Source organism: Hakea prostrata, chromosome 2, assembly GCF_041222555.1.
Source record: "Hakea prostrata isolate BN-2017 chromosome 2, UWA_Hpros_2, whole genome shotgun sequence".
Classification (NCBI taxonomy): Eukaryota; Viridiplantae; Streptophyta; class Magnoliopsida; order Proteales; family Proteaceae; genus Hakea; species Hakea prostrata.
The window spans coordinates 10,068,482-10,092,681 of NC_142601.1; the positions used below are offsets into that span (position 1 = coordinate 10,068,482).

The 24,200-nt window shown below is 38.9% G+C and overlaps 1 protein-coding gene across 1 annotated transcript; it reads right to left on the reverse strand.

Moving 5' to 3' along the window:
* Positions 1-4,933: 4,933 nt before the first annotated feature.
* LOC149023674 (uncharacterized) lies at positions 4,934-21,371 on the reverse strand. The gene is given in 9 exon segments (XM_089144201.1): positions 4,934-6,244; positions 6,585-6,690; positions 7,601-7,766; positions 8,594-8,894; positions 9,229-9,698; positions 9,700-9,823; positions 17,651-17,769; positions 19,530-20,890; positions 21,095-21,371. Coding segments are annotated over 8 exon segments (2,565 nt in total). The 5' UTR covers positions 20,691-20,890; positions 21,095-21,371; the 3' UTR covers positions 4,934-6,126.
* Between the last annotated feature and the right edge of the window lie 2,829 nt (positions 21,372-24,200).

Below are 24,200 nucleotides of genomic sequence, written 5' to 3' on the forward strand. Positions count from 1 at the left end.
CAACTCAACTGTGACTGATCCTTCTTAAGATGGTAAGCTATATGAGTTACTGTTTGCCTTTCCTTTCCTTTTTCATGTCATATTGGAAGCGCCAATCAAGAATCGATGAAAGGCTGGTAAGTTAACCTGTTTCTGGGATACCTGTTTTGTAATTTCTTATTGGTTATCAAGGGTGCCAATCTCACTGAATGCACCTTACTGGGACAAACTTGTTTATGGAACTCATGTTTATATGTATAGCCATCTATTTAGCATTTTGAGCATTTATGACCCTTGTACCTCTAATCTCTGGTTGAAGTTCACAAATAAACTGATATACTTCTGGCAAGGCTCGCCACATGCATGATTTACTGAGACATTCTTTTTTCTGAGCTGAGCCAATAGCTATTGGTTTGATACATCAGTCAATAGCTATTGCTTGCACAAACTGTGAAATTGGCTGAATTATTGGTAAACAACTTTTGAGTCTGATTTAAGTCATTCAGTCATTCTCAGGCATATGAAAAGTTACAGTACCCTTCAAGATTATATATCAACATTGTCTTCCAAACTTCAAAAGGCTTTTAGAGAGGGTTTTTTGGAGGAAGCAACACAAAGGAGTGCGTCAAGTTTGGTGCGACAAACTCTTGTCTTACATCAAAGGACAACAAAATCATATATGCGACCATTAAAAGGTTGTTCAGTTGGCAATGACAAACACATTTTAGTAAAGAGGTCACAGGTTTAATTCTCTATGATAATTACGTGAATAGGATTGTAGTTCATTAAAAAAAAAAAAGCGCCCCCATTTTTATTTGCTTAGTTCTGGCGGTTAAAAGAGTGCAAGCATTAACACAAATTTAGATATATGATTCCAAATTTGAGGATGGAGTTGTAAAGACTAACCATATAATAGTGATCGTGGAGAAGGTGGTTCTGGAGTTCTGATAAGTATATCCTCCGTATGGAAGGAGGGATATATGTCAAAGAGCTACGATCCAAAATTGTATTGTATGGAGAATCTCCACAGGATTTAATTTTTTGAATTGAACAAGTATTGGTTTCAGGCAAATGTAATAAAATGTGATTACTAATGGGAAAACACCAATTCATGATGGGGGCATCCATTGGAGGTCTATTCTCCAATTTATACAAACTTCAAATAAAGAGGAGCATTTTATTAGCTCAGCTTTGAGTCCTAAGGGGCCTGCTTCTAATAGGTGTTTCGATATATCACAACCAAAGAAGACATGCCAAATGGTCTCCTCATGAGATTTATAAATGGAGCATACTTTGGAAATAGGGCTACATTTTATAGGGCTACATTTTCCAATGATTGAGTTGATCATAAGTCCATTTGAGATAGTTCTCCAAAAAAAAAAAAAGGACACTTTATACCAGGGATGTAAGTTAACCTTTTTTTTTATAGGAAAAAGCACCACCACTTCATATGCTTAACTCCGATAGGAGTAGGAGGAGGAGAAAGATAAAGAGCAGCCATCCTTGTGGAGAATTTGGTACCCTGAATGAAAGAACATTCCCATTTGTCATCCTCTCCAGCAATCCTGGAAGACACAATTTTACATAATGAGCTGGCAAAAGTGATATTAGTTGATTTATATTCCAATTTCTCTCCAGTATTGTTTGAGAAACCCATTTTATATGAGAATTATGATGAACTTCCTTAAGAATAACCTTATTAGCTAAAGTTGGGATCCAAGGATCATTCTAGAAATCAGTACCTATCCCATTTCCTATTTGTCTGAACACTAGGGGCTTAAGGAGGGGCAAAGTAGATGCAAGACTATTACAAATTCGTGACCCTTGGTTTTTGTGTATTTTGGGATAAACAAGGAAGAGTGGGGGAAATACTTCCCTTTGATTACCTTGGCCCAAAGCGAGTCAAGTTCCAAGATTAAATGCAACCCTTGCTTGAGAAGGAACGCTTAATTATGAGTTTTGGAAGGACGGATACCCATCCCAGCTTTCCAAGTAGGGGTGAATCGTTTACCCTCTGGTTAGGGTTTGCTTGAGTTTTCTCTCTAGAGACTTTGTTATCACTTTCTTACGGAAAGTTTTATTTGCATTTGCTAGTAGGTACTTGTCTTCCTTCCTCGGAAACTTTGTTATCCGGCTATATTTCAACTTGTGGCTCTAGTTGTTTTACCTGAACGCTATTAGGTATTCATTCCCGTGAGGGGTTGGGATTTTCTTTCTTCTCTCTTTCTTATTTTCTTGTGAACAAGCTTTCTGCAGGTCTTAGGAAGCAGCTCAACTCTTCACACGCTATTACATAGGTTATTAAATACTTTTGGGGTGAACGGTGAACCATTAAAAAAGCTTGTTAATATCTTGTCTTAGTGCCATTTTCTAACATTTCCTTTCTGAAATCTACTTCTTCTAGTGTTCTCTATTTTGTCATTTAGTTTATTCATGTCTTGTTGTTTTATTTAACCATCGGGATTGCAAACTCCACTACAGTGACTCACATGCCTTGTTGTCTTCTTAACATTGTAAATAGCTCTTAGTTTCTTGTGTGCAGAATGGCGTCCCCACCTGTGTTAGGCGAAGCTTTTGCACCAGATATTTTTATTCCAGATGAGGACCCTGTTGAAACAGGGCTTCAACAACAACCGAGGGAGCTCGTTTGGGAATGTGTTGTTATCGAAAAACTCATCACAACCAAAAGAATCAGTGCTTCTACAGTATTTATTTCTCTAGCAAATGCATGGGGTATATCAAGATATCTGGAAGTTTGTCAAGTTGGAGCACATGTTTTTTTTATTCAACTTCTTGAGCTCACAGGAAATGCACACAACCCTCAATCGAGGTCCTTGGCTTGTGAAAAACCACCTTATAATTCTGAAAAAAGGGGCCCAGGATATGCCAGTTAACCAGGTGGTGTTTGGTCAATATGAAATATGGGTTAAAGCCATTAATCTTCCACTAGCTTTACAGAACCGAGAGATAGCTACCCTGATAGGTGACAAATTGGGACTATTCAAAGAGATGAAACCTCATAACAGGTTTAAGGATTTTGGAAGGCCTATAGAAATCAAGGTAACTTAGTCTCTACAATCTCCGATTAAGCTAGGTCTTCGTATGTTCAGACCAAGGTAGGGTGAGATCTGGGTTGATTTGCAGTACAGTAAACTACCTCTTGTTTGCTATTTTTGTGGTTATTTTGGACATGATTCACGATCTTGTCAATGGCATCTGCATCTGAAAAGTAGGGGGCTTCCAATTTATGAAGGAATTAAAGATATAGAGTGTAGTGATATGTGTGGCACCATGTTTGGGGATTGGATTAAAACTGGAAGCACATCAACCCGTCCGGCAAGAGAAGTAATCCGCAAACTTCTGGTGAAAACAACGTTGATTGAGTATAATTTGTTGAGGCCTCCAGTAAGTATTCATGAACCAGTGATTTTACACCCCCAATTTCTACAATTCGTCAAGGAGCTTCTTTGATCTGCTCCAAATACTCTAGTAATCGCAACGGCATGGAAATTCAGAGTGGTGGAGCTGGAACTAGTAGAAAAGCCGGCAACAATTCACACCAGGTCACCCTAATGCACCATCATCAGCAAAGTTCCCTTTCTACTCTTGGAGATACAGCTTCTAGATCTTTTTCAAATGTGAACCGTGTGGGATTTTTAGAAATGGGTCAAGACAATGGATCTGGGCTTGCTTTAAGCTTTGAAAATAATTATATTTCCAACCAAGGACAAGCTCATGGGCTCAAGGTAAATCATAAATTGAGTTTGGCAGAATTAAACTTGGGTGCCTAGGAAGATATTAGGCCCAATATATCTGGCAATAATATTTCTTTTTGGAGCCTGAGAAGAAGCTATGGCTCAAGTTCTGAAAGATATGGAGAATTTTCTACCGACCGAAATCCTAGAGACAAGTCAGAGGGAGTTGTGGTCAATGCCCAAGGAGACCAAAAAGGATATAACACAACCGCCTTTGGCTTCAAAGCAAAGGCAGAGAGTTCCGCCGGAGATCTTGCCAAGAGGAGTTTCGGAGAATTGGATTCAACATGAAAATGGTTATCCTGGGTGATAGCGGGAACGTCTCAACCATTACTAGATCTACATCAATTTGATGCATGCTTGGTCTTGATGCAATAACAAATTCTCCAAACTCAAGATCTATTTAGAGTTTACGCCTGTCAGTTAGGAGTAACTCCAACTGTAGTAGCTCCAGCCGTGGAAATCCGGACAGGCCTAAATCTCCCTTCTCGAGTTGGAGAAAGCCAATTCGACCTACTCGAAAGCAAGGATCCAGAAGGCATTCAATGGAGGTGAATTCCAAATCTGAAGGACAAGGACAAAATCACAATGAAATTCAAATAATCTACCTTTAGAAAAGAATCCTGAAAATGCAACTCGATTAAGAAACCAGCAGAAAGTAGAGTAAATCAATCCAAAACTTACAAAAGCAGATGTGATCGAAAGCAAGGAGGAAGGATGAATAGAGTAACAATATAAATTTTCTACACGAATCTAAGATTAACAAGAGATTCAAGATCATGGATGGAAGGATCGAAAGATTATACAAAAAAGATGGAGAAGAGTATTATAAATTGGTGAGCTAGCATCCGTTAGCCAAAGAAATCATGGAAGCTCCGCTTTCAAAGGGATTTAAATTCCCAATGACTCACTTGACCATCGGAGATAGATTGCCGATCACAACGATCGGCTATGTCTAATGATCTCTCTCAGTGATTGCAGGATCAGATTCTCATCCGCAGATTCCCAGCAGATCAGATTTGCTCAAATGACTTCGACCAGAGTCAGGTTGGTCTGCTCAAGTGTTGGAGTTGAATGGTTTAACAACCAGCTAAATTCTTCACCAACATAATCATATAACTGACTGGTCTCTCAATTGAAGAGCCCCCCAAGTAGGGGCAGATCCAGGATTGAATTTTTTTTTTTTTTTTTTTGGGGGTGGGAACATTTGCATTTTTGCAGAAACTAACTGTCGTCATGCCAAGAATAACTACAAGAAAACAAATGGGATAGATCTCCATTTTGCAAATAGTTTCTGTTGAAGTTTCAAGCGTTGTTGATGCGTTATCTACCAGCGGTTGCTTATAATACACTTCGAATTTCAAATTTAAACACAATCCAACCACTATAACTAATTTTCTTTTCTTTTTGGGGTAAAAAACCATTATAACCATCACAACTCTCATTATTAACTGAATTCAGCCACCAACACTTGACACATTGAACTCACAACTCACTAATCACCAACCATTCAGTCACTTTCTTCATTCACCCATTGCTTGTCTTCTACAATGCAGTTCGCAGATAAGGGAAACATGATTAAAAAAGGATGTAAAAATCAAGTTCTAATAGTTTTTGCCCCAAATTACCACCTTCTATAATTTTTTGTGGGAAAATGTACCATGCCAGTTTCGTTTTCTGGATCTTTCTTTGTTGGAATCACTCCCTTAGTACGCTTCTTGCTTCTTCTTTTTTGGTGAAGGTCTTGTTGACAATTCCCTTTGTTGGGTAACTTGGGAACCCAAATGAATTATTTCTTGATTAACCATGTTCTGGAAGATGATGGTAGCCCAATAAAGGGTCCCCGTATCTTCAATATACATAAGATCTCCATGCAGTGATAATACCATAGAACAATTCAGTATACGTAATATGTAAAACCAAAAAGTCACATTTCAAGCCAACATCCTGAATCGGTTATCGAACAGGTACTAGTTCCTCCTGCAGCTCAAACAGAGGGATTATCACCCAATGATGATAATTCTTCACCACAGAATGATAAAAATCCTTGCATAATATACATATATCTTTTTTAGAACACCCATTGATGCAACATGCAGTGAATTCTTTGCTTCTACCCCTTTTCTCGCACCCTCAATGTTGAAATTTGTAGGCAAAAGTCAATTTTGAGACCTTTATTGAGACCATGAAGGATTGAATTTAGGACTGTTATTCTAAGGGATTACATTTTGCATATATGTTCAAACAATTAATCAGAACAGCAGGCAAGAAAGAAGGAAAAATGAAAATCTACAGATGAAGAACCTGGAGGAGCCTTAATTCCACTGAAGACAATTAGAAGGGGAAAATAAACTCCAGCATCTTGTCCTTCAACATTTTTCTCCCTCCAATTTTACAGGATGGAGTAAGCTCGTATCACCTCAACAATGGGTGCACGGCACAGCGGGCATTTCCCTCCACCTCGAACCAGCTCATTGGCACATTTTGAACAAGTGCACATATGACCACATCTGCAAATTTCAAAAAAATAGGTGTTTTTAAATAACAAGAAACAATAGTACTCTATTCATTGTTCTGGCATGCGCCAACCTAAAACTCGGCAATGGCTCGCAACTGAATAATATGGCACGTGCTTTTTTATAGGATTAAGGCTTTTCTTGGCTTGGCTGACTTTGTCAGAAAAGAAATTAGGTTCCGGGGGTTCATTGGTTAGATGCTCGCGCCTATGAGCATTGAATCTTCAATGGTAACCTTGCCATGGCATATAGGCTACCAATACAATTTTTTTCCCAAAGCGAATGCTTTTGGTCTTAAAATCTTCTTGGCAAAGCTACAAATATGTTAACTTACCTGTACAATAGAGAATCAATATGGTTATCACAGCAAACACAACAAGTACCCTTCTTCACATGACCCCATTTTGATCCGTCTTCCGATGATTCTACGCCTGCTCCTCCTGCAATGCATGAAATGTATACCGATCAACTATGAGGAGAAATAAACCCAAAAAAGACAAAAGTATTCCATCCAAAGCAAGAGGAAATTGTAGTGGTCTAAAACATAAATTACTTTAGGCATATAATAAAGAAACTAATAACTTTCTGATGAAATATCTGCATGTTTTCTCAGAAAAGTGTAGGCAACTTGATTAAGGAATTCTAGACACCCACCCACGGATGAAAGATTTTCCTCAATCAAGCATGCCCAAAAACTGCTGCATCACACAACCTCCCTTTAAAAATGCAAATAAAGATGCTAAAAAATTTTATAAGCAAAAGTGAAGTTAAAATTCCTGGACACGTCTTTCCATATTCCATTAAAATATCTAAGATAAGAAAGAACAATGACCTTGAACAGTAAAGTAAGCACTCACAAAGAAAAAAGCAGTGAAGTAAGCACTGAAGAGATTCTTTTTGTAAGAGAATTGGGAAAATAATTGTGATAGGGCCCTGGGAGGTAGACATGTGGAGGAGAGAGAGTGAGTTAACGGGAGTTTAAGGGGATTATAAATAGGGGGAATTTGGAGGAGGACGTCCGCCATTTGTTGTGTGAGTTAGGGCAGCCTCTGGCTGAGGGCACCACTCGGTGTTGGGGTGACTGGCACCATAAAACCAGATCTGCTTGTCAATTTCTCTGTTTTGATATTGAATTTCATACTACTAGATTTAAGGGATCTTATCAAATGTATATGAATGGTTTCTGGGCAGCATTGAATGCTGTGGGGATGACTGGTACCATCAAAGCCAGATTAACTTGTTGATTTCTCGGTTTCTGTATTAGTTTTGATATTGGATTAGAGGGATCTTATCAAATTATACAAAAGCAAGCAATTAGAAAATTAGACTACTCCAGGAATGTACACAGACCTTCACCGGAAGCAGACCGATTCAAAGCTGCAGATACCTCCTGTCTGACTGAGCGTTGCAACTCAAGTTGCATATCCATGCAGGCTTCCAACATCCTTTGCATGTGGCTCATCCCTTGCTGAAGCCTAGCCATGTCAGCTCTCAAATCGTTAACGATCTCCCACTCCTGTTCCAAATCAGTACTCACATTCAGTTCTCAAGTATGCAACAAAGCCACATAAAAGAAAGAGATATTCTGCTAAGCAAATTAAGATGACTCACACTCAATTCATCCATGACCTAAGAGACACTAGAAAGCAGCCCATCTTACTTTTAAATTCCACTAGGAAATCATACACTGCTGTATAACTGCTTCTACATGTTGTATCAGTTATCCCATTTGAGGATACTTTGTATGCAAAGAAGAGGAATCTGTACAATGCCATAACAAGCTGCATAAAGCAGCTCCATAATAAACTAACACAGTGGTGGGTTTTTTTTTAAGACCTAAACAGGCTACCACTATAATGCGGGCACTAAACAAAGGTGAATGCTGATCAACCAAGTTGGTATAGACGATCAATTTGGACACAGGAGGTACATAATTCACAATCGCAAATAAGCAAAAATTGAGGGGAGTTCATAAAGAAACAAGTGTTTGTACAGACAGCTGGCCACTGCGATATACCCTGAAAAAAGTCCTCCGCATGTCCAATTTTCCTGGCAGAATCAATTTGGGCACAACCCTAGAAACTGAGACTCTTACATAGCTCTAAGGACATTATGAGTAATGCAATTTGATGTCCTGATCAAAGTAAAAGTTGTTTAAGCTTGGTAACTCAACAGTAAGCAACCCACCAGAAAAGTAAGGGGAAAATAAAAGAGGAACCTCACCAGACAATCCCAAGTCTGTACATTCTAAAAATGATTCAATGACTTGCTTATCAGATTTTAGAGAAGGTAGAAAACCAGAAAGAATCACATTTTATGAGTTATAGAGGAAAGATAGCCCACAATTTCTGAGCGATGCATGCTGTGGCGTGACCAATGAGCATTATGAAGATCCTGCTGCCAAATTGGCTGTGGTGGGGGAACTGGTGGAGAAGGCATCACAAGTGGAGGTCTACCAGCAGTATCTTGACCTTCATTCTGATCTCTCTGCTGCTCCTGATCTTGATCTGGTAAGTTAGGAGAAGGCAATGTTCGATGCAGATCCCAGTCAATGGGAGCACGACCTTGTCTATCTACATAAGACTGTATCAACTGGTCCAGGCTCTCACGGAACCCACTTCGAAGAAGATTCGATACACTTCTCCTACAAGGTAAGTTAAAATTCTATTAAGCACACATGTGAACCATCACCAAAACGGATTCACATCCTCTGTAATTCCCTTTCCTATAATTCCCTGCAATTCCCTCATAGGATTGTGCCATTTAAGTAATCCAAAGGTTACCCAACAAACTAGAGTTTAAATAAAATTCAAATTTATGGGTGGGTTTAAATAAAATTCAAATTTATTTTAAATTAGATAGGAATTGTAGGGAATGGAATTACAGAGGATGTGAATCCCACCAAAACCTACTCCACAACCCAATGAATAGTAAAAGAATAAGACAAATACCGCAAGAAGATAATTATAAAAAATTACCTGCTTAGGAGTTCCCTCAGTTCCATGCTGTAAACATTATCATCGTCTGGTGGATGGAATCTATTGACTCGTCTAATAGGAATAGCTCGCCGAGTTCTTGGTAGATCAGAAGGTCCTTGTGGCCAATTTTGCACAGCATCCTGAGAGCCAGCCTCATGCCACTCGTGAATTTCTTGTAGATGGCCATCTTCTCCACCTTCATTCCCTGAAGCTTCCCGGGTCCAGTCACTGGCAGTAGTCTCCTGCCAGTTTCCATTCATTTCTTGCCCATTAACATCTTGCCACTGATTAAGGTCAGCTTCAGTAGACTGTTGCAAGTCTCTCCTCTCATTTTCTGCAATTTGTTCCTGCCAGTTCCTCCTTTCAGGACCTGCATTATTAAGCAAGCTCCCAGTTTGCTCTGGCAGCCGACTGAGGTCAGCCTCCAGAATCCCAGTTTGAGATTGCTCATGGTTTTCATTTGAAACCTCCCTGCGAGGGGCCTGATTGAGTTTGGTCATTTCCATGAGGACTAATATTATTGTTAGATGACACATCAGAGTGACTGGTTGCTTGACCACGAACAATATTTTCTAACCTGGACCGAAATCCTTCCCTAATAACATGGCAGATTATTGTTAGGGGAGCCAACAGATCACAACAATAGCCACAATCCAGAACTTACGTAGAAAGGCTAAAATAAAAGGCCAGGAAACTAATAAAAAAGAAATATAACTGAAGCAGCACAGAGATTCATGAGAGAAGCAGCGTCCTTCACATAAGCACACATGTGAGAGCAACACCCAGAGAAAAATTTCACAGCAACCCACCTAGAGCAAATTACATATACACCCCTGGAATCATTCTATTGTGTTTAGATCCCCTATGTCTCAAGTTATAAATCAAATGCACCCCTACTGTTTAGAAATGAGGTTGACCAATGACTCAGCATGTACTGTATTTTCAAAATTCCCAAACTACCCTCAAACCCACTTTACCCTTCACTCTGATCTTTCCCTTTAGCAAAGAACTCCTGAGCTTCATTCTTGTCCCTACTGCAATCAACTGGAGTTGGAAACGAATCAGCTTTTCAACATAACACATTCAAGAAGTAACTTTTCTAGAGATTCAAAGTATAGCTGGTTTGGTAAATGTCTGACTTGATGCAAGACACAAAACCGTGACTTCCTGTTCGAAATGCCAGAAAGATTCAAATTCTTTAAAAACACCTCTTCCGTGGAAGTGAAAGTGTCCCACAGCAAAAACCTTAAGGGTAGGCAGTGAGACAATGGAATCCCAGCGACTCAACCTGACCAAGTAACAAGATCAACATTACTACTGTCAGGTTTCTAGTTCTCTTGCTTCTCCCACATTATCAATTTTGCCATTACAGCTGCCTCCATCTAGAATCATCTTTGCTCCTCTTAGGTTACAAGGTTGCAGCATGCTATTTTCTTTAATCATCTATAATTTGGATTGATAGGAAATCCCACTGACAACCATCAGAGGAAAGGGAAAAAGAGAAGGCAACGGAGCTCAGGGATAGAAAAGAAGGGTTTGAGTTTTGATTGACCATTATGCTCCTGCTAGTAGAAATTCAGTGGCTTTTTAGGGGGACTTTTTTTCTTGCTCGTAAAAATTGAATTAACGATGAATAAATTCTCAATCTTATCTAGCTTCCTAAAGTTAATCATTGGAAGCTAGTTTTTTGAAGGAAGTACCTAGAGTCTAATGATTGGAGTTCTACAACTTAAAGAAATCATTCTCTTTGATATAAAAAAGAAAGAAAAAAAGGACGTAACGACAAGCAAAGAAACACAGACATAGGCAGAAGGAAGAAGACAACCGCCTAGTGAAGATGTTCATTGGAAAGAACAACGATGCAAATGAAGGGTAAAACTGTGAAGAAACATTCACCATTGAGGAAAATACCACCTGTCGATTAGTTCAGTAAACTTGAACTTAATATGGTCTGATTTTGTCAAGTAGAGGAAATGATTAGGTTTGTAAAATAAAACTCAAAGGTAACTTTTTGTAATACAAAATAAAACTCACAGGTTAGTAAAATTAATCTAGTAATTTTGCAATTTTTCCCACTTGTAAGAAGAGTCAGCAAGAGTAGTCTTAGGCACAGGGGGATGTTTGTTAAATAATAAATCCCACAGGGTGTAGACATAATTCACTCACCTCCCTACCATCTTGAAGCAGCAGCATCAGGACATTTTTGGGTTTATATTTGTACATTCATAATACTAATACTAATGTTTTACTTTGTCCATTGATATTAAGAGGATAGGAGAGGGAGTACAAGGTAGATAAATGTCTTCCATTTAGTTTCAAATCTACATTTAAGACTGTTATCCACTCAACTAAGTGCTTCAATGGAGCCTACAGCTAATTTTTCAATTAAGCAGTCAACATGATCACTTGGACTAAGAACAAACCACTAGGTGAAAACCATCACCAGTATCTAGTTACAACGTACAAGACTAAAGGATATATTCAGTCATGCAAGCTAGTGGTAAGATTAAGAATAAGCTTAGACATGATAAGAACATTAAAGATTAAACCCAGGAAAAACAAGGATTGAAGTCATGTTCTTCCTTGTATAATTTTCTCAGGACACAGGAAATATACTAGAAGATCAAATCATCATTTTACACAAGCAACCATGGAAAGTGAGAAAACCTTAGCTTCCTCTAAAAAATATACAACACACCCATCTTCATCCTTCATCTAACAAATGTTTAGGACCAAAGACTTCAGTACTGAAGAGAATGCCCAAGAGAGTAAGTACCAGTTAGATGATGACACTATGGTGAAATATCCAATAAGAAGACTAGGATTGTTGAAGGAAGATGCTAAGTTCGAATTTTCAACATTTGAATTATCATTTATAAGCAAGGCTCGGCTTGGTTACTATCACCACCTATCTGCAAGAACAAGGCTCGGCTTGGTTAACAGTGCCCACCTATTCTGTCTTACCCACCTGTCATTCCACTTTCAAGAATTCATGGGCCAGCAGGTATTCTGTCTTACCCGCCAGTCATTCCACTCTCAAGAATTCATGGGTCAGCAGGCTGGGCAGATTGGAACCATTGACGAAGTGACTCAACATGCTGCAGCCACTACTTTGATTCCTTTTATGTAAATGTGAACTCAAATTTTCTCAACTCCAACTCAACTTATCCTTCTGGAGTTGACTTATACCCTAATGAGTTCACAAAAACCACAGGACTACACCAGGAGTCAAATATAAGCAATTGTCTCTATGCATTTGTAAGGATGAAACACATCTTACAAGAGAAGAAGCCAATAATGTTATGCCATTTGATGATAATCTTACTGAACCTTAGGCATTATCCTGACAAATCAACTTGAATGAGACCAGTTAACCAGTCACCAAAACTGACTCAGGTTGGATCCCCTTCCAATCCTCCAACACCCCTCCCCCCCCCCCAAAAAAAAAAAAAGAGGCTTGGTGAAAAAGATAAGAGAATTTCTGTCACAACTCAAATAAGTCTCAGAACTATTTCAGGTCAAACATGAACATCTTGATCATTTTGTGCAATTTATAGTATATACAATGCAATATTAACTGTATCATAACTCTATCACCCTCATCTCTAGGTCATCTTCTGCCTCTCTGTTCTTTTTTTACTCTTCTATGATAATAAATCACACATTCACACCTACACATTGAAATACCCACTGATATGAATTGAGTTCCAATAGTCACCTACTGGTAGTACTATGTTTCTTCAACAGCATTCGTTTCTGACTATATCTATTCCAAAGATCCTCAACTCCACTATAACAACTTATGTATTCCTTGTTGAAATCAATATTTTATTACGAAAAGGAAACAAAAAAGGTTCAAAATAAGGCAGTCTATTAAGAAAACCTAGCTTACCACAAGAAGGTAATTCATAAAGAAAAACTCTGATCACTGACCAAAAGATGTATCAAGAGTCCATACTTGCCATCCTGGCTCAACAACCCATGAAGGGAGCATGAGATGTTTCAGTCAGAGAATTGAGCTATTACCAAATGGAGCAGATAAGCATTTGTAACATGATGATCACATGAACAAAGTATGCTATTGAAACTGCTGACAAAATTTTCCGATACAGTAACTATAAGTCTCACCATGCTTAACGTAGCAATGTGTCCGGCAATCAACAATGAACCCATACAGAACAGCTGTTGCCAAGGATTGTGACAAAGATATGACTTTAAAAAGTGGCTCTATAACTCTAACAGAATAGGGCCAACTGGCCAAGTTTAATGCCAGAATATCCCAATTCTACACAACCCAGCAGAGCAAGAAGTCCAGCCAATATCAAAATGATTCACTTAGAATTGAATCAATCGGAATCAACAGAGACTGACCCTAGATATAGTTCCAAATTACAAAACCTTGATTAAATATGTGCTCAAGCAATATTCAAAATTTTGTTTCGTTTGGTGGGCGAAACTTTGGAATTTCGGTCGGTTTTTCGTGTTTTTCTATTTGGTGGTTTTTAGTGTCCAACCTAATTTGAGGCCAATAAACACAATAGAAGTATTATTTTTGCATAAAACCTAGCCTAAAGGGGTGTTCTTGATCAGCACATGCCCGGCTAAACTGGAAGTCTGGCACATGCATTTTCAAAAATGTAAATGTGGATGGTAGACAAGACAACACCAAGATTTTCATTAAAATGCACCAACAAGTACAATAAACTAGAATTCAATATACAAGAAGTGTGGAGGTCAATAATCGGTTAAAAATTACAATGAATGATGAATAACACTATATGACCAAATAAGATACATCATACTAAACATTAGATGTCCACAATAACAAATATACACAATGAAAGAGACCTAGTTTAATCTAATAAAAGCTTCAATGTTGGGCTAGATCCATCCACTGAGACATGGGGGAGCATTTTGAATGCTGGACATAAGGAGGACATGACATGGTACATATAAAGTTATCCTATAGTCCTTCCCTACCCTTCTATAGGTAGCATCACCAACATAAAGTAAATATCCTACCCTAGGGAATGTGTTAAATGACCATCAAGTGCAACCCGGTTGTGGAATTGGCATAACTAGTTGTGTTGGTCCTGATGGATATCCAAAGATGAAGTCCACAAATGGTGCACTTGATCCATCCCCATACCCATATGCAGATGAACCACCATATCCAAATCCATAGACATAAGCCTTATATAGTACAACCCCTTGGAATTTTCAAAACTTAACCGAAATTTTTGAGATCTCCATTAAATTTCGCTGAAAGTTTCCAAAATTTTGGTAAATTATGACAAAATATTGCAATTTCGCTGAAAATTTTCAAAATTTCAGTAAAATTTCGACAAAATATTGCAATTTCAAACTTCGACATGAATTTTGTTTCGGACACTACCAACATTTAGCGAAATATCACCGGAATTTAGCAAAATTCCATACTAAATGCTCAAGGCAACTATACTACACAAACTTAATTAGCCTCTCATTGCTCTGAAAGTCATCTCAAAGGAACTGATGTAACCTCAATTTGAGGGCCAGTTTTTCCAATATCTTTTAAAAGAACCAACTCATATGGGGTGATATGTTTGGTTCTAGGTGAAAATGGTTATGTTAGAGCCATATGTATAAAAGTAATGCACACTTAAATGATGCCTAGATTATTAAAGATACTTAACCCATCCCATGGGAGGTACAGGATAAATTTCTTGACATGGCTGAAACTTGGGAGAATGTAGGTAAAAACAAAAGAAAGATCCTCCAAGTTTGAAATAGATCTAACGGTTAGATTGGTGAAGATTTTATGTTAAATTTTGGGTGTGTTGGGAAGTCCAAAAATTCAAGAAAATCAAAATAAAAATAACAAGGTACTAGGAAAGAGGAATAAACTTTAGGCTGCGAGATACCTAGATGGGGAAGCCTTGAGCTATGGAGTGAATGGAATGGCTTCTTGAAAGCTATCTATTCACTCATAGCAAGGATCTGGCTTGACTTCACCAATAACTTTAATAAAATAGTCAAGCCTTGGACTTTCTTTGACCAATATTGACAAAAACCAATAGTTGCAAACTTGCAACAGCAACATGCATAAAAGCACTCCAAGCTTGAGAGAAGATAATCAACAATCAGAACTGTTTCTATTCTTCCCTCAAGATTAGAGGGGTGAAATGAATAAGATTCTAATCAGCCTTAGAACTCATAATCAAAAAGGAATCAAGCTCTTAAAAGAAATAGAACCTTCAAAACCTATTGGACCTAGGACACCTACAAGACTTATGACACAGATACTTAAAACTAATATAAATCATTATAATAGACTACTCCACCCTTATACATTAAGTAGGGCAGAATTTACATAATCAAAACATTTATTCATACTTGGCCTAGACACTCAACTATGAGGCCCATGACCACATAAACTTATGGGACAAGGCCCAATGCCTATGTCTATCAAAACTTGGTTGATTTAAAAATAGAGGAAAATACCCTAGTTTGGTGCTGGATATGCATCAAGAAGAAAGGAGAACCAAATAGCAGGAATAACCCCATGAATTAACCCCTCTTGAGGTTAATGCAAGCCTGGGAATGGCTTGCTATGCATGGTGGGAGATCTCGCGAGATATCTCGTTTTTTCACCTTGGCGAAAAGAGATGGAGGTTGAGATCTGCGAGTTGGGATATCTCGCTCGAGATCTTGCCATATCTCGCTATATCTCACCATATCTCGCCCTGGATCTCGCTGGAACTCTCAATTTTTGCCTTTTTTTGTAGATTTTGGCTGAATTTTCACTTGCAACTACTCTTAGCACATCTACAACAAAGAAGATCAATCATTCTCTACTTGTCTTATGAATTTATGATTTAATGACTTATATAGAACTTCTAATGGTTGTATAATTATTTTATTCTTGAAAATTGAGATTGTGATACTCATATGGATGGAATTTTGATAACATTTAAGTTAGTTAATGCATTTGAGATACTTGCTTTTCATTTATATGCTTTAAAGGTTCTATATTACACGTTGTATAACATTGCATTCCCTAATCCTACTATATTTTGGTTTCACACTATGGGTAGACTTAGAAATCATACATAGGGTTGTTTCTAACAAATCCAAGGCCACCAACGTGTTCAAAAGGCCTTAAATAAGCTAAATACCAAGTTTCAACCCAATTGGGACCCTAAAACCCACCAAGATGGGCCACCGAGTTGACGCCAAAAAATTGTATATCTCGACCGAGATCTCACCGAGATGGTCGAGATCTCTCTCGAGAGCGAGATCTTCTACCATGTTGCTATGGTGAGCTTTCACAAAAAGGGAAAATAGAAGAATAGGAAGAAGAAGAAGAAGAAGAAGAACACTAAGCCTAGTAAATTGCATCCTAATACGGGGAAGGAAATCTCACAATCGAGTAACACTAAGCCTATCTCTCAATTAAATTGCATCCTAATACAGACTACTTAAAGGAAATAAAACACAAACTCTAGTTGAACTATAGAACTCAAAAACAATGTTCAAACCAAAACCTCACTCACCCCTACATTAGGAGAACTAAGACAATTTACAGAATAAAAATTAAAACTAAAATACTATATTAAATTAAGTCCAACTCTTTTTGGATCAAACCCATTGGTCTGGTTCTTTTGGAGTTGGACAGGGAAACAATTCTACTGTTACTACATCAAGGGGGCTACAATATCATGATGTATGGTTCAGTTGGTAATGAGGTGGGATCAAGTAGTTGCAGTCACTGCAGCTCTAAAGGAACAGGGGAATTTAAAGTGATGGGCGGGATGCTTAGCTATTTGAGTTTGAGTGGAAAATCTCTAACAGTAGGAGACTAGGAATTCAAATGACCAGAAGTCTTTAAAGGAATGTAAGCATAATCAATAGAATCAACTTTGCAAAAAAGAATACCTAATGATCTTAATTGGCTACTAGAGCTCCATTTGCTGCCTCTTCTCATTTCCCTTTACCCCTTGACCACCACACCCCCCCCCCCCCAAAAAAAAAAAAAAAAACCAAGAATAACAACAAAGGGTGAACCCGATGCCAAAGGCTTCCGCACAAGCAAAGTCTAGGGGCACTTTTCCTACACAGTCTTACCCCCAACAACTTTTGCTAGGAGGCTAACCTGAAATCAACTTGAGGAAATCCTGTAATCAACTTGAAATTTTAGCTGAAGGCAACACCAAAAGAAGATTACCTATATCAGTGCTTTGTAATTGTCTCTATCTTTGTTATCATGTAATATTTTTGTTATTTTTTTGAATTGTATCTTTGTTGATCCCTTATCCCAAGATAGAAGCAAAATAGAACCCCAATACATGGTAAATTATTATCTGAGATCATTTGGCTTAACATAGACTGAAAATAACTCATGAAAACATTACAATAGATATAGCAAGAAAACAACACATACCTCAAGCCGGATACGGTATGGCGTTGTCTTAACTGACCTAATTCTCCAGCTGCCACTGAAGGTGGCCTCTCTTCTTCAATAGATCTTTCATTTCGTAAGAATCTACCCCTCAGAAGTGACTGGGAAATGACACAGTATCAGATTTCCAATGTACCCAAAGCATCGCAATTTCAATTAGATTTCGTGCTGCTAGCATAATAGACAATGAAGTAGATACTTTACAGAGAATAATGGTAAATGAAATGTATAGAAAAACATGAATAAAAACTGCCCAAGTACTCATGATTACTAAGCAGATTGATACAAATGGGAAAAAATGAAGGCACCATTGGTTTTTTCAATAAAAGGCCATGTTCTACTCCTCAGATGGTTATGGTTTATAACGTAATTGGTGGATCCACTTCAATTTTTGCATAAGTGCAAATAAAAGTGTTCAAGCTCACTTTTAGAATGTTTCATAGCACAATTACCAAGGATTTAATTTAGGGTAGGCAAACACATCAATTAGCATTGTGGTTTTACCCAAAAAAAAAAAAAAATCAGTCCAATTTTAAGTTTTTGAAGAAATGACAGCATTACAGCAGTTTCCTTACAAATGTTCCCATACTCCTACATGTGAGCTATGGAGCTCTGGAAGGTGGTGTTTACACTGTTCAATGTAATAAAGGCACCTCTAGAACAAAAAATTTGTATTTTGCACTTTTAGCACCATGAGACTAAGATACTTAATCCCAGATATGGAGAAGAAAAAAATTACAAATCCAGATATGTAATCACGTATTAGGTTTCAACAACCCACAGGTTTCCATCTCCCATGACAAAGATATACTTCATCCCTCCCCCCCCCCCCCCAAAAAAAAAAAAAAAGAAAAGAAAGAAACCCTGAATCCTGTAGGTAGTAGGACAAAAGTGTCACATTCAATACAAACTATTTTACAGGCCGCCAATAAATCCATAACAAGTTCAGTAAATTAGCAATTCTGTATTTACCAATTCACTAATCATGCCAGCTGAATTCATCCTTTTGTTTTTTCTCTTTTCTTGCGATAAGTGAGCTCAATTCATCTTGTTTCCATTAAATAATCCAAGTAAATTGTAAAACAAAAAAATAAAGGGTTCGCAGGGTTTACATTCAACTGGATGGATATGAGGGATTTTAGAACTATATTAGGTCATTTTGTTGACGTGACACTTTCTGTCTTCAGTAGTAGCATGGTCTCTTTGATTTCCAATTTGTTTTGTATCTCCATCTAGTTGGGCATTTGGGTGTCTTGGGGTTTAAATTTGTCTTCTGTTTCCCAGAATTATTTCCTTCATTGTCTGCTTTCTAACAATTTTCTCATCCCTTCTCCTTTCATGCATCTTCTTTCTTTTTCATTATTTTTTTAAGGAAAAGAATCTTCTTGAAGTTCCACTGCCGCCCAGATTAGATATCTAGTGACGAAAGTCGGTAAAATACGTGTAACTTTTATGCCATAAGTTTAGCTGCATTATTGGATATGAAACAGAATAAAACAGCAGAAATTGCCAACATAATAAATTTTATGTAAAGCAAAGTAGTCCATTAATTAATCAATTATTAATGAATAAAAAGTACTTATGCAATGATACTTAAAAAATCAACACAAAAGCATCTATAAGAACAAATATCCTAACATCAGGAAAAAAACATCAAAAACTCTCCCATGCTCACAGAATTTCTACCCCTCTTTCCCAATGTATCAGGTGCTAATATTTTAAGGCTAGCATATCTTGGATGATTTAGTTGAAAGGGAAACACATGATAACTATGGTGAGTATCATTAGTTTCTATATAGGTAAGAAAGAAATAAATAAAATTGCATAAATTCAAGAAACAACATTCTGATAACCGACTGACCTGAATACGGTTACGGTGAGCAAAGTCTGTAACAGCCCGATGCTCTAGCAACCCCTGAAGTTCCCTCTGCCTTTCCCTTTCAATTCTTACAAGCAAATCAATGATAGCCTGTCTTCCACGCAATCTCAGCATATCCCGTCGGATATGCTCCGGTTGTCCTTCATCTTGGTCAACCACCAGCCCGTTACGAACCCGGTCAATCTGAGCACCCACTCCCATAGTCTGGTCTTCTCTTCTGCTGCCACGGCCACTTCTCTGTTGAGTAGTCATTTGAACCCACTCCCGGACAAGTCTCACCCTTTCACGTTCATTTTCACCAAGCCATTCTTCCCTTTGGTTGTTATTCCGCTGGGAAATATTTGATGCATGGTCACTAATGCCACTATCCATCCATCCCCGAGCAATTTGTCTCACCCTTTCCCTCTCAACTTCTCCATCAGGAGATTGCTCGCGGCTAGAATCACGACTAGAATCATTGTGGCCATCATGTTCATTCTGTGATTCCGTTTGCCCTTGGGACCACGTCCCGTAATCCATCTCGCTCTCACTAGCATCTTCCGAACTACTCCGGGGCTCACTCTCTCGGCCTACAGAGATGTTAGTGCCAGAGAGGTTAGTGTTAGAATCAACACTCCTCTGTTGCCTCAACCTTTCCCTCACCCTTTCTCGACTGAGCAAATGCTCGTCTTCTAGCTCCCGCCACATTTGCAGGAGAGCAGATGCCCGAGTGTTTGGCCTTTCGGCTACCCCTTGTCCCCGGGAGGTTGGAGACTGCGACTCTCTCAGGAAGGAAGCATCAAGCATGGAGACAGTATGCAAACCGGCAAGCGCCATGAGTTCAGACTCACGATTCCTCCTCTCTATTGTGGTGATCATCTCCTCAGCCTGCCGCGCAGCCCAGCTGCTTAAAATTCGAGAATGGCGCCTTCGAACAGCAGAAGATTCAGCCAGGTCATCTCCTTCGAGATCGGAACGTCTCCTCCGACGCACAAGCTGATCACCCTCTTCATCGTCAGCTTCCTGATCACGAGTAGAGCTACAGGAAGCCAATGACATACATTCATCCAACTGACCCCGCATGAACTCCTCCAATCCCCATTGGAACTCAGCACAGGCATCACTACTCTCCTGCTTCTGTTGCCGTGGTTGAAAATCAGTCATGTTCTCAATCCCCGCCCACCACTCCCCAACCCAGAACACTCGATCACCTGCTAACCCCCTTCACTTGGAAGGTGAAACCGATGCGACATAGAAACCGAAATCAAGCAACTAGACCTACAACTAACCAACGACAGGAATGCAAAACCTATTCAATTTCTAAAACAACTAAAAGAAATCCTAAATCGGCATTGAAGAAAGACCTGAAATACGATCACCGGATTACAATTGGCAAAAATAATGGTTCAATCGAAGAATTATCAACAACAAGAAGGGAATAAAACGCAACAGCTCTTACGATCAAACCAAGAACGAAAAGAAACAGAGGAAAAATGAAATTTTGAAAGCTACGATTAGATCAGAACTTCTAGGGCAACGGAAATCAAAAAAATTGAAAATGGACGTACCTCCAAGGCTCACCACCGCTTCTCTTCCACAATACAACAAACAATAAAATCCGAAAGAAAACAAAAACGAAAGAAGAAAAAAAGCCCTAAACTTGCAGGGAAAGCTTCAGAAGAATAGATTTGTGCGAGAGACAGGGAGAGAGCGAAGAAGTGATGATGTGAGAAATATAAATACAGCAACAAGAAGCGCGGAGAAAGGAAGACAAGTCGACGTTTTTTTGTCTCTCAATTTCTTTTCCCCCCTCTTTTCTTGCCCGAGAGAGAGAGAGAGAGCAGCGCTGAGTGAAACACGTCACAGTCTTTTCTTTTTCGCAACATCCACATCATATTTCCACGAATAGCCGTGGATAAATGCCATGTGGCACTTTACTGACCGAGACACTAAATCGCTACATATCGGCATTGGATGGTTGTAGCATTTGGAGGGTGTCAAATAAGGGCGTCAGTCAGTACGGTTTTGGTAATTCAGTACGGTTTTTGTACGGAACCAACTTTAAATACTGGAAATCAGAACCGTACATAATTTACACGGTACGGTTTGGTTTTGGTATTTGTAAAAACAGTTTGGTACAGTTTTGGTATAAAATCGGTCAGGAAAAACAGTTTAAATACGATATTTAGTACGGTACAATTTTTATATGAACGAACCTATGCCACTTTTGTTATTAGTTCATTTTTTTTTTAGGTGGAAAGTTCTCAATTTCATTCAATGGGAGCAAAAGCCAAGGTTGAAGATTTCAACCAAGGAGAGGAAATAGGCCAAGATGTCGAGTCCACGATCGACATAGCCTTCCGGGCTAGATCATGAGCAACTGTGTTGCTGGACCTAGGAATTACATCAAACCTGTACTCCACAAAATAGGACTTTAGGTTGTTAATATCATCAATGAAACATGTGGGGGTGGGTGATGAAGAAGCTTAATCAATTCCTCACAATCAGACATGAAGAAAAATTTATCAAGGGATTCTCCCAATGCATCAAGCATTACTAGTCTTAGAGCCAATGCTTCACCAACGATAGCTGAGCCAAATCGATCATTTTTTGAAACCGCTTGAAGCACGACACCATCAGCCTTATAGATCACAAAGTCCAGGCCCATTTGATTTGAGCGGGGTGCAGCAGCATCACTTAGGATCAGATTCCATTCAGTTGGTATGGGTGGTAGCTGATACGAATACCTTGTAAGCTTCGATTTTTGTGTCTTCTCAATCTCCTCAAGGCCTTGAAGCTTCCAGAACTCAGTATATTTTGCAGAGGCTCGATTCATTACCTCCATTAGAAATTTGTTCCCCATTTGAAAGATGAAGTCGTTTCGAGCGAGCCAGATCTCCCAAATGATAAAGAAACTTAGACTAATAAATCTCCTGGCCTCCCATTTGTCTGGCGGTTTCCTGTGTGAAAGTTCTTGAAGCAACTCCGGTACATTGAGTCGATCATTTGAGGGTGGATGGTAGCCGAAAGGAGAAAGGAACTAGACCCTTCTTGCAAAATCGCAGCTAAGGAAGAGATGGCCAGCCGTTTCTTCTGTATCGCATCCTTTGGGGCATGTGTATTCAACTCTGATTTTTCTTCGTCAAAGGTTATCTCCTGTTTGTATTCCTTCCGCGCAGATACGCCATATGAGGTGCCTGATTTTAGGGAAAGTGTGCACCTTCCAGATCAGCTTCCATATTTCCTTCGATATAGATTTCCACCTCTGAATATGTGAAGTAGTTGATTGTTGTAGATCTTTTGCAATTTTTTATTTGACAAAGCATGATATGCAGATTTCACTGAAAATATACCTCTTTTATTAGCTCCCCAGATCAGAACGTCTTGAGTAGGGAAAATTCCTAGCTGGATTTTACTAATTGCCAAGGCTTCTGTGGGAAGAAAGATACTTGAGAGAAGAGGGATATTCCAGCACCTACGCTCCAAATCTATGAGATCTGCCACCAATCGAACTTGACAATCCCTTGGTTGTGGAGATTTTACTTTACCGTCCAAGGAAGTTTTGTAACCAACGATCTTCCCAGATCTTAACCTGATTGCCGAGACCTATTTTCCATCGAAGCTATTCTTCCAGGACCTTTTTACCTTCCATTATGCTACGCCAAGGCCCGGCTTGGTTCTGCCCCATGGATGCACGAAGGAAATCTCTCCTCGGGAAGTAGATTGCTTTAGTGAATTTAGCCCCGAGTGAGTTTGGCTGACTCCATAATCGATGAGCAACCTTTGTAAGCAAGGCAATATTATGTCTTTGGTTATCCCTTAGGCCTAAGCCCCCTGAATCTTTAGATATACAAAGTCTCTTCCAACTAATCCAGTGAATTTCTGTTTATCCCCGTAGTTTCCCAAGTAGAATCTTGCAGTTGTTTTTCTCAGGTTTGCGTGGATACTCTTTGGAAGCTTGGAGTGAGAGCTAGCTAATTGTGGGAGAGCCATCGCCACAAATTTGAGTAATATTTCTTTTCCAACTGGGGACAGCAGTTTCATCTTCCAACTTTCAAATTTCCTTTGAATTCTTTAGTGAGGAAGCCGAAGGTATTAGCCTTGGATATGCCTATTTCCGGAGGTAAACCTAGGTATTTTGTTGGTTCCTTCGTATATGACATTTTCAAAATTCTTGAAAAAAATCTTCTAAATCTCAGTGGAGTATTTGGGCTGAAGATTAAGCTGGATTTATGCATGTTAATCGCCTGATCACTTCCCTTGCAATAGATGTTTAGACTGGCTTTGATATTTTGGACTTTTTCCAGGGTTAGCTCAGTAAAGAGTAATGTGTCATCTGTGAAAAGCAAGTGGGAGATAGCTAGTGCCCTTTGCTTGATTGAAATACCTCTGAGTCTACCTGCCATTTCTTCTTTATTAATGAGGGCACTAAATCCTTGAGCACAAAGAATAAATAAAGCAAGGGATAGTGGATCTCCTTGTCGAATGCCTCTTGTAGGAGTGATAGCACTACTGATGTTACCATTGATAAGCAATTTGTAGGAGACCGAGGTTACACTGCTCATGACAAGAGAGATCCAAGAAGTCTAAAAACCCAATTTGCACAAGATTGCCTTGAGGTATCTCCACTCAACTTGATCATACACTTTTTTCATATCAAGCTTGATGCCTAAT